The sequence below is a fragment of the Mobula hypostoma genome, chromosome 6, assembly GCF_963921235.1.
Source record: "Mobula hypostoma chromosome 6, sMobHyp1.1, whole genome shotgun sequence".
In the NCBI taxonomy this organism is placed as follows: domain Eukaryota; kingdom Metazoa; phylum Chordata; class Chondrichthyes; order Myliobatiformes; family Myliobatidae; genus Mobula; species Mobula hypostoma.
In genome coordinates this window covers 60,970,723-60,982,737 of record NC_086102.1, presented here as the reverse complement: position 1 = coordinate 60,982,737, position 12,015 = coordinate 60,970,723, and the positions used below count along the sequence as shown (strand labels likewise).

General features: G+C 37.1%; 2 protein-coding genes across 7 annotated transcripts in view; one reads left to right on the top strand and one right to left on the bottom strand.

The window, feature by feature from the left end:
- Window positions 1-2,249, top strand: part of pcyt1ba (phosphate cytidylyltransferase 1B, choline a) — an 82,314-nt gene extending 80,065 nt beyond the window's left edge. For all 3 annotated transcript variants that reach the window (XM_063050883.1, XM_063050881.1, XM_063050882.1), the window contains one exon: window positions 160-2,249. In XM_063050883.1, coding sequence (XP_062906953.1) covers window positions 160-360 — 201 coding nt within the window. In that variant the 3' untranslated portion in view covers window positions 361-2,249. The remainder of the gene's footprint in view (window positions 1-159) is intronic.
- pdk3a (pyruvate dehydrogenase kinase, isozyme 3a) overlaps window positions 1-12,015 on the bottom strand; it is a 141,781-nt gene that overhangs the window by 40,239 nt on the left and 89,527 nt on the right. The gene's annotated exons all lie outside the window — the stretch shown is intronic.

Here is a 12,015-nt window from a genome sequence, read left to right as displayed (position 1 = left end):
ATGCCTTTGGTAGATGAACAACAAATGCTATACATTTGGCTTAAACTTTTCATTGCAGTGCATGTTCACTTATTAAAGTGGACTTTATAGTAATTGTTATTAATTGTTTTTTTTCATCTGAAGTAGTTACCACATTTTTTTAACCTTCATGTCTTACAGAAACAGGTTTTCCAGGAGCGAGGTGGTCGGATGCTTCAAGCATTGTCTCCAAGACAAAGTCCCTCAAGCAGCCCAACAAGAGAACGGTCGCAGTCTCCAACATTCCAGTGGCCATTTAGTAAAACCTCACCCCCATCTTCACCGAAAGCTGCTTCTGCCTCTGTCAGTAGCAACAGTGATGGAGAGGAGGATGAAAACTGAATGATAGGAAAGGCAGTACATGAGCAGATGAACAAGATCAGCACTGATACTATCTCAGGCAAACCTTGACCTTTCACTTTTGCTCTCCATTATTCTCAGGCATTTAATAGAATTTGATCATTACTATGATTACAACAAGTTGATTGTGCATACATCATGAACAGTAGTGACAAGATCGTACCATCCTCCCACTGCAGGAATTAGCTCTATATTTAATATTGGATGCAGCAGTATAAATGGCTCCCAATTTGCTAGAGAATATTATACGAGACACCCGTCAATGCAAAATCAAAGCAATCTCAGAGGGCAACAGTTATGGGAATTAGTAGATAAAAGACTTCAGACTGGTACTATGAAAATTTGCTAAACCAAGCATAGTAACCAAAAAGGGATGACCCCACATATTAGACAAAGCACCGAAGGCAAATTTTAAGACTTCTTATTTAATGACCTAACGCAGAATTACAACTTCCCTAGCCTAGCTTCTTATATAAATAATTAGTAACACTCCTTCAAATTCAATATAAAAATGACTTTAAAATAGGTAAAGTCAAAATTACACACCTTGTAATATTTGCAATCTTCTGAATTAAATTGCGCAGGTAGGTAAGGATTCTTATGTATGTCTCAGCTATAGAATTTACTTCAACTATATATGTTTCACATTTTGTTTTATAAGACAAAGTGAAGTAAAGCAGGTGAAATCTACTTTTAAAGCTGACTGTGGAAACAGTGCTGTGAATTAACATATGGCTTCAAATGTACATGCAGTTATTGACCTCTAAAGCTCTTTGCAATCTGTGCTGAAGATGTCCCATGAGGTACAGATTATCATTACTATGCTGTTAAATTCAGGAAAACAATAGCTTGCTATTCTGGCTTCTGCTCCTTTCCTTTCCAGTCCTAATGAAGGGTCTCAGCTTGAAATGTAGGATGTTTATTCCCTTCCATAGATGCTGCCTGACTTGCTGAATTCCTCCAGCAATTTGTGTGCATTGCTCAAGATTTACAGCATCTGCAGAATATCTCATATTCACTGTATGAGCTTCCTATGACATTCTAAACAAGCTCCAGAAATACTTAAACTATTAGTGCTGCTAAAGATAATTAGAAATTGCACATAGGTAGGGCTGGTATCTATTGATTCCATCTATTGATGATCTGGTAATATTGATGTTCCAACAACTCTCTCCCTCCAACCTTTTCAAACCAAAAAGAGAACAACTGAAAACAGTTTCATATTTGTATGTAGGGGATTGCTCTTAGATTTTTTTATATTGCACTTTTTTCATCTTCCCTTTCCTATTTTAGTTAAATCTCTCTTCCCCACTCTATTTTTTCCTTCTATTTTGAATTTACTTCTGATTCATCCTGTTTTTTTGCTGTTGCTTTCTGCCTTGCAATTTCATCGGTTAGAATCATACAGCCCAGTCTTTCAGCCCCACTGAGTCCATGCTGACCACTGTATTCCCACTTACACCAATTCCAATTGGTCCATGGCCTTCTATGACCTGGCAATTCCAGTGCTCATCCATTTGCATCTTCAGTGTTAGGAGAATACCTACCTGCAGTACCCACTCAGACACTGCAATCCAGATTTCAACCAGCCCACAGGTGAAAATAAATCTTCTTTTTAAATCTTTTACCTTTTACCCTAAATTTGTGTCCTCCAGTTAAAGATACATCTGCTGTAAGGAACAGTGTTCAGCTTTCTACGTGATCTATGCCTCTTATAGTTTTGGTTCCCAGTCTGCTTCAAGAAAAACAAATCAAACCTATCCGGTCTTTCCAAGAAAAACAAATCCAACCTATCCAGTCTTTCCAAGAAAAACAAATCCAACCTATCCAGTCTTTCCAAGAAAAACAAATCCAACCTATCCAGGTTTTCCTCTGAACTGAAATGTTCCATCTCAGACATCATCCTTGTAATTCATCTGCAACCTCTCCAGTTCATTTACAACCTTCCAATTTTGGGCAGGAATGTTTTATAAAGTTGTGTACCATGACCTCATTGCTCTTTTATTATTTGCCTTACCTACTTGTGCTGTCAAATTTAGGGATCTATGAACTTGTAAAACAAAGGACCCTCCTGAATAGTCCCTTCAGCCCTTCTTTTCAGGGTATATGTCCTATGTTTTATTGGCCTTCCAAGATCCATCATCTCTTTGACATCAGTGTTAAATTCCATCTACTGAAAATAACCCTCTCACCGTCAACACTACATGCCACAGGCTTTCAATCACAAAAGCAACCATCCTCCTTGTCCTACTACCAAGCCTACTGTGGATGCGTTTTGTTAACTTGCCTTGGATTCTGTGGGATCCAACCTCTTATACCAGTTTTTCATGAGGGAATTACTTGGCTTATTTCTGATGTGCTTCTTGAATAAAGGTTCTGCCGTGCTTCTTGAGTAAAGGCTGGACACTTGGTGTGTCCAGCAATCTGGCACTTTACCGATGGCCAGTGAAGACTTAAAAGTCTTAGCCAAAGCCCCAGAAAGCTCCTTCCTTGCCTTCCATAGCAAATGAGACAGATCTTAAATAGATTATGCTCAATAAAGCATCTTTTTAATGCTCTAAAATACCCCTGTCTCCTCCCTGAAATCTGTATCTATGTCTTTCTCTTTAGTAAATACTGAGAAGTATTAATTTAGGACCTCTTTCATATCTTCTGGCTCCATCTATAGGTTGCACTTTTGATCCTTAACAAACATTTCTCTTACCCCTATAATACTTGGAATTCCCTTTATGCTTGTCTGCCAGTGATATTTTGTGGTCCTTCTTTGCTTTTCTTTTTTTTTTGTAGCCTCTACACTTCTGGTATTCCTGAAGGGCTTTACTTATTTTCAAATCTCCATACCTGCCAATATGCTTCAATAATTTCATTATCAAACCTTCAATATCCCATATCATTCAGGATATCCTAGACTTGCCTTCCTTACTTTTCACCCTTACAAGGGTGCTTTACTCTGAATTTTCATTTGAAGAACATCCCTGCAATTATGTTAGTCCTGTTTTGGTTCAGGTACAACCTGTTCTGCTTGTGCAGATGTCATCTGTTTAATCATTGTTTGCAGTGTCACCTTTTCACTAAATAAACTCTGCAATGTCTTCAGCACCATGTGCACTCCATAATGAATCAATCCAGATGGGCATTGCAATCATTTAGGGGCAGAAGCTGGGCAACTTCTGGCACACGGGTTACCAGGGAACCTTGAAGTTTCTGAAATTTCCCACATATTGAATGGGAACACTCCATTGCACAAAGTTCTGTCCAGAATTGAACTGAGCCCTGAGTTACTCATTTTAAAGTACTGATAATGCTAGGGACCCTGTTCCTCTCAAAACACTACCAACTGTAATTTTAAAAATCACCTCCTTTACTTTTACTTCAATGAATGAAAGAAGCAAGGAAAAGTGGAAATGTCCACTTGTTGCTACTCACCAATCAGCTGCCTTGTCTTTTGGTCTCCATCAGGCAGCTGAGGTCTATTTATGCACCAATCTTCATCCCTCTGCTCTCTCCTTGTCCTCACTTGCCACAGCCACTGACTTTATGGTTAAGTGAGATGGAATATTGGCTCTGTCATTTATCAAGATCATTGAGGTTCCATTTCCTGCTGTACGGGATACAATGAGTGAAGCACCTTCAATATCTCCAAAAGACTGAGGTTTGGTAAAATACTGAAAGACTTTTAATCGCTGTACAATACGACCTCCACGGTGAGTGTCTGCCCCCGGACTGAGGGGGAGGGGCAAGGCGAAACACCTTTATACAGAATTCTGTGGGAGGAGCCACAGGGACAGTCAGCAGAGGGGCGTGTCCAGACAGTTAACCCAGCCACAACATATATATATGGTTTACCACAATGAGGACGCCCAATACGAGCAAATTTGGAGCCATCAATTGGAGATCAGAAGTTGTGACTTAAGAATGACAGCATCAAACTAGTAAAGTGGGTTTTATAATGTATCAAGGCAAATTTTGGATGTTACGAAAATAAAGGCAGGAATGTCCACTTTCCCAAAAGCACATTAAAATAAAAAATAAAACTCAGCTTCAGTTTATAAAACTGAATAACATGAGAGCTATCCTTCACTTAACAACCAGAAGCAGCTTCTAGCAATCTCACTGACTAACTCAAGGTCAGAGCAGGACCTAATTCTAGTTAGGAAATTATCCCTAACTTATCCTCTCCATTTTTGTTCTTCTACGATGCTGAATATATAAAAATTGGGTATAGTCTTCAGTCAACTATAGTTAGAGGGCAATGAACAAGTGATGAGATGTAATTCACCACAAATTTAAACTTAGAGATTTGCTCAGCACCTCAATTAATGTGGTTACTTTACTTTATTGTTGAATGAAATATTCTACGAGTATTTGAGAAACCAAATTTGAAGCATATGCAATCTTTATTATCACTGTGAATGTTGAAATTCAGAGAAAATTGATAGGAAGGATAAGGCTCAACATATAAATATTAATATATATATGCAGTTTCAAAATAGCTTAATATTTTTGCGGTGGTTCAGTATGTTGATGTTCTTACCCAACCTTCCCCACCTTCTACAGCTACGTTTAGCAACCTGGTTGGGAGTGGTGAGATTTTATTAAACTTATAGGCCACTGGATTTTATTTCAGCTAATGATGGGATGCACTATTTTTACACCAAGGTACAACATATATTTAAAAAAATGATGGCTAGTCTCATTCCATGACATTCTCCCAATTAGACTGCTGTACTGATCTCAGATTACTGATGCTAAACACCTCCTCAGTCTTCTGCATGGAGGAGAAAGCTGAAAATAAGAGCAACAGGCATTAAAATGAGGAATACTAATAGAAGCACATGTACGTCAGTGCTATTATCTCCTGATTTCCAGGTATTGAAGCAGACTGCTCCATAATTATAATATGGATGTCCCATGACCAGATCATATATGTTCCAGTATCAGATATAACAGATGGAAATTTTTTATTCAACTTAGCATTGATTGGCCAGCAATGAAGGGGGTTTATAGGTTGAAAAACTCTGGAGATCTTCAGCGGATTTCCTGCAGAAAGACAGTAACTGTCATCTGTGGATCTGTGTCATCAGTTTTTAATGGTTTTAGAGTCAGACTTCACTTACTTCAAACAGATTTAAAATTTTCTACGTTAGTACTTCCATTAATACCCAAACAGTATGCATTCTGATCAGAATCAGGTTTAATATCCCTGGCGTATGTTGTAAGATTTGTTGTTTTGCAGCAGCAGTGCAATACATAATATTGTAATTTACAGTTTTTCAATTTTATATATATTTAAATAAGTAATGCAAAAAGAGGGCAAATAATAAAATAGTGAGATTGTATACATGAGATCATTGTCCATTCAGAAACCTGGTGGCTGAAGGAAAGAAGCTGTTCCTAAAATGTTGAGTGTGTGTCTTCAGGCTCCTGTAGCTCTTCCTTGATGGTAGCAATGAGAAGAAGAATCGTCCTGGGTGATGGGAAGGGGTGTCTTTTATGATAGATGATGGCTTTCTGAGCCACCATCTTTTGAAGATGTTCTCGCTACTGGGGTAGTTAGTTCCAATGAAGGAGCTAGCTGAGTTTGCAACTTTCTGCAGCTTTTTCTGATCCTGTGCAGTGGTCCCTTCTTACCAAATGGTGATGAAACCAGTTGGAATGCTCTCCACAGAACAGCTGTAGAAATTTGCTAGATCTTTGATAACATACCAATTCTCCTGAAACTCCTAAAGAAATATAATTCCTGTTGTGCCTTCTTTATAATTGCATCAATATAGTGGCCCAGGGTAGATCTTCAGAGATGTTGACATCCAGAAACTTGAAACTGCCCACATTTTCCACTGCTGATCTGTCAGTGAGGACTGATGAGTGTTCCCTCAGCTTCCCCTTCCTGAAATCCACAATCAATTCCTTGGTATTACTGACATTCAGTACAAAGTTGTCATTGCAACACCATCCAACATCTGACCTATCTCACTCCTGTACGTATCCTTGTCACCATCTGATATTCTGCCAGTAATGGTTGTGTTATCGGCAAATTTATAGATGACCTTTGAGCTGTGCCTAGCCACACAGTCAAGGGTGTAGAGAGTGTGACAGTGTTGATTGTCAGTGAGATGTTATTTCTGATCCACACTGACTGTGGTCTCCTGATGAAGAAGTCAAGGATCTAGTTGCAGAGGAGGTCACAAGGATCAGGTTTTGGAGCTTGTGGATTAGTACTGAGGGTTTGCATTAGATAAAAATTTAATGATGGTTTGATGGTTGATATCACAAAGTCAAAATTACAAATCCTTCAATAGCACTTCACTTACCCTTAGCATCTATTGCAAAAGTCTCTGCAAACAATAAAATAATTTAAGAGGTTTAAATCAAAATATCTCATGCGCCTTTCTTTTTATATTATTAAATAACTAATTTCATTAGAGGATTAGGGAATATTATAATCTTCTCTCTCACATTGATCTTACTCCAGAATTATAGAAATGTACAGAATGAAACACTTATGTATTGAATGTAAGGTGTAAAAATAATGAACTTTTTTCTACAGAAAGTGTGGATGGCTGCTGTCAACAATACTGTCAATTAAGAGTGTGATAGCTGTAATATATTAAAAAGACGCACACAAATACAGGTTGCAGACTGATTCTGATTCTAGTAGCTACCCAGATGAAGACCTAAACCTGCTAAATAGCATCCCTGGCTTCTGTCATCGCCAGTGAATAATTGATTTAGTTTGCATGGAAATTGCTCAAATGTGGAAGGATTCCAGTTGCCCAAAATGGCAGTGTAGTAATATTTTTGCCCAGAATTGAAACAATCTTGTATCAATTCATAATCCCATGCTCCTGTGTGATTTGTATGGATGTGAGTGAACATTATCTGTGCAAGTTTTCCAAATAGCTCAGCAGAGCAACTAAGATGTACTGTGGTTTTCAAAATACCATTATGAAGCAAGGAGTGTTTATCATTTAAATGGGCAATTGTTTCTAATAACACTAGAAATAAGCATCGTGCAGTTTTTTGTAGGGGAGGCTGTTGGCAGTGGAACTCTGGCCTTTGGCTAGGTTGCAGAAAGCTTCACTTTGGCTCTGCCTGTAGAAATTTACCACCTAATAAAAAGATCAACTAGACAAAGCTCACATTTAACTTCATGCCACAAGAGGAAGGAGACTTTATTCTTTACTTCTCAGTAGGTTCACTGTTCACAATATGAAGAGTTTACAAATTCCTGATAGATTTTTATTGCTTTTAGAATCGCCAACATTTCAGGGTTCTGCTATACTTAAAAGGAACAAACTTTTGAAAGCAGAACAAAGGGCTACGCCATCCATAACCTGAGAAGGCCTCTAAATGAAATAATTTTCATTTTAACACAGTCAAACTTACACCCACTGATGTTCTTTATTTGATGTTAAAAAGTTACCATGTGGGAAGATAAATATTTATAGGATAAATTGAAGTTCATTATTTTGAAATGAAAAGGCAGTACAACAGAAGTGAAACCAACTTAGTGTGTTCAACTATAGTAAAAGAGTTCATTAATGCAAATATTTTAACCCCATTATTATCTGTCTGAAGGAATGTAGGAAGATCAAGTCAAGTAGTACCTTCAGTATATTCTACCAGTCTGTGAGATCAGTGCCCTAACTCCAAATACTTGTTATTGCTCTATAGCTCTTAATTGCTTTGGTTAACAAAAAGTTATTAATCCCAGATTTAAAATGAACTGACCTAGCAACGACTTGCATAAATTCAATGTTTAAAAGAGTTTCCTAATTCTATCCTTGACTTTTTATGCTATCTTTATTACTTTGAACTTCCCAAACAGCAGAACAACAGAAATAGTTCTGATGGGAAGTATCAATCTGAAATGTTAACTCTATTTCTTTCTCAACAGATGCTGACTGAACTGCTTAGTATTTCCAGACTTTGTTTTTATAATAGAAATAGCTGTTTTCTATCTACGCTATAAATTCCTTTTGTTATCTGGAATACTCTATTTCAAACAAATCAATTCTTAACCTTTAATTTTTCCTCAGAATTTAATTGTTAGAGTCCAATTTTCATGCAGGTAAATCTGTACTGTACTCCTTTAAATTTTCAAATATTTTTATGCATAACTTTTAAATGTAAACACAAAGGGCATTACAGGCAACACAAAGTTCTTGGTCAAGAAAAGGTGACTTTTCAAAAAAACAGCCATGCTCACTTTTTATTCCCGTGTAATTATTACCCAAGCAAAACCAGATAATAATCAGAATGAAAACTCATTTATGCCACTGCCTAGAAAGGAAACTCAGAAAATGGAGGAAAGTGGTCTGTTCAAGTTTTGTATGAAAATGAAAAAAGTTATATAAATGGAAAGACCCGAACTACAGCTTTTTCAAATTTCAGATCAATTAGAAATTGATCAATGTAAGTTTCCTATTCTAATTGAAATTTGGTTCTTTTCTCCCCAAAGATTGACCAAAATCTGTCCTCCATTTTGATTTTCTTTCAACTGTTTTAACCAAGCAATGTCATGGCATATCTTTTTTGAGGCATTTGCACTATATTCTTTCCATGTATCTTGTTTACCAAAATGTTGATCCAACTCATTTATGAATACTCCAAGCTTTACACTGTTATTTTTTTTTCCTCTGTAGACATTTTAAAGTCAGTTATTGTACTCGTCACTCATTTTAATGTAATTTTTATTTATTAAGATACACTGATTGTAAAAAATGCAAATAAACAATGATAAAGACCAAGTTTAAAACAGGTTTGTTCCAGCTATCTGATGCAGTCAATTTTTTCTTAGTTTAAAATGAGTAAGATATTTCTGTATACAATATATTCAATGCTCTTTAAACAGTGTTAAAACAATGAAATAAAGAAAGAAACTTTCACCAATATGGGACAGATAATAGGTAAATTAAGATAACTAACCAAATCTGAACTGATAGGGAGTCCAGCTGGTTTGTGTCAGTATTATTTGCACAAAATAAATGTAATTGTTTGAGCCAGCACAAAACATCAGGCAACTTCAACCATGTTACAAATGGCAAGATAAAAAGTTTGTGATTGCTCCCATGCTTTAAAAGTTATTGAACTGAATATTCACTCTGCCCATCCCAAAATGGAATTATGAGTCCTGTGAAATCTTATCCATTGTCCAAATTTGTGGCAGTTGAGTAACATCAAGTTAAGCAAGTCTACATTTTACCTACCAGCCCTTTTAAAAATAGTTGGCACAGTGTATTATTTTTTAATAAAATTACATGTACCTACCAATGGTCTCAAGCATGGTTCCAAGTTTCTGGTTACTTGTCACTTTAATTTTCTAACCCAGTCTCTCTTTGCCCCGGCAACATACAGCAATGCATTAAATTTAATATGAGCTGAAGGGTCAACGGCACGTGATCTAGCTAGACAAATTAACACCCTCCAGAAACAATAGTAAAGCTAAATCATTTCAGTAAATGAAATTGGAAGTTCTTTTTCATATAAAATTTTACAGTATCCTCAGTACTGCACATTTTTTTCTACATTAAGATAGCAATTCTAATTTTCTCATCAATGCCTCCTCTTGGTAGATCTTTCCTTTCTTTACTAATCTCAATGATGCTTACTTTCCCCCTGCACCATCATTCCCTCTGTGATTTGATCTTCTGGCTGATTGTAAGCATTCCTCATTGTTCACTTCTCTTCTTGCCTTTTATTTTCATCTTCAAACTGGTTTACCGCCACTCTTTTCTAATTCCAATGAAAGATGATCAGAATGAACTGTTCAGGTCTTTTCCTTGCCATAGTTGTTGCCACTTTTTTTTATTACTCTAAGTAATTTTCAGCATCTGCATTATTTCACTTTTGCATAATTAAGTATAGCATCAATCCACTTGCAATTCTTGTGGCAATGTGCACAAATTAAAATTGCCTGTTTCATGTGATAACCCATTTTTAGCAGGCCTATAAAATGGCAAAAGATATTCACTTCAATATATCTTTTTTACTGCAAAGAAATAAAGTCTAAGCAATAGCATTCCATTACACAGACTTGTGGATAATTTTCTACCCATGATCATGTAAATCAATTTAGGCAGAATCTCAAACCAGTTTTTATTTTACTTCAGATAAACTTTGCAATATCTGATCACTTTCCTCTTTTGTTCCCATGGCATAAATGAGCTTTGAATAAAGCTTCCAAGACGCAGGAAAAATTTAAATTGTCTGTAAAGGACATTTTAAAAAGAATTAAATGTTGTGGCCCAAGTATTTGTTCAATATGAGGAGAGAGCCCAAATGTTTTAAATTTTGTCTTCTACCTCCAGCCCCATCATACTACATAGAACATAGAAGAGTACAGCACAGGAACAGGCCACTTGGCCACAATGCTGTGCCGAACCAGCTAAAAAGCAAATCAGGAACACCCAGACACTAATCCCTCCTACCCACACAATATCCGTATCCCTCCATCTTCCCCATATCCATGTGCCTATCAAACAACTCTTAAAAGCCTCTAATATATTTGCCTCTACCACCATACTAGGCAGTGCATTCCAGGCATTCACCATTCTTTGAGTGAAAAATTACCCCTCCCATCTCCTTTGGACCTACTCACTCTCACCATCAATGCATACCCTCTGGTATTATACATTTCAACCCTGGGGAGCAGATACTCCCTGTCCACTCTATCCATGCCTCTCATAATATTATAAACCTCTACCAGTTCTCCCCTCAGCCTCCACCGTTCCAGAAAAAACAACCCAGGTTTGTCCAGGTTCTCAAGATAGCACATGCCTTCTAAACCAGGCAGAATCCTGGTAAACCCCTCCTGCACCCTCTCCAAAGCCTCAACATTCTTCCTAGAGTGGGGTGACCAGAACTGTAAGCAACACGCCAGATGTGGCCCAACCAGATTTTATAAAGTTGCAAGGTAACCTCTTGACTTTTGAGCTCAATGATAAAACTAAGCATTCCATAAGTCTTCTTAGCCAATTTATCAACCTGTGTTGCTGCCTTCAAGGAGTTATGAACTTGGAACCTAAAATCTCTCTGCTCAGCAACACTGTTAAGGATTTTGCCCTTACCAGAGTGCTGTCTCCTTGCACTTGCCCTATCAAGGTGCAACACCTCATATTTATCTAGGTTAAACTCTGCCTGCCATTTCCCTGCCCGTATTTGCAACTGATCTATGTTCACTGTCTTCTTTGCCAGTCTTCTACACTATCCACAACTCCATCAATCTTGGTATCATCCACAAATTTACTAACACACCCATCCACGTTTTTATCCAGGTCATTTACAGTCATATGCAAAAGTTTTGGCACCTTGGTCAAAATTTCTGTTGCTGTTAATAGCTAAGTGAGTAAAAGATTAATTGATTTCCAAAAGGCATAAAGTTAAAGATGACACATTTCTTTAATATTTTAAGCAAGAAAACTTTTTTATTTCCATCTTTTACAGTTTCAAAATAACAAAAAAGGAAAAGGGCCCAAAGCAGAAGTTTGGGCACCCTGCATACCGTTGCTCATTGCGGCCAAAAAGTTTGATTCAAAAAGTTCAAAGGAACATCTAAACAAGCCTGATGCATTTTGAAAACAAGTCCTGTGGACTGATGAAGTTAAAATAGAACTTTTTGGCTGCAGCGAGCAAAGG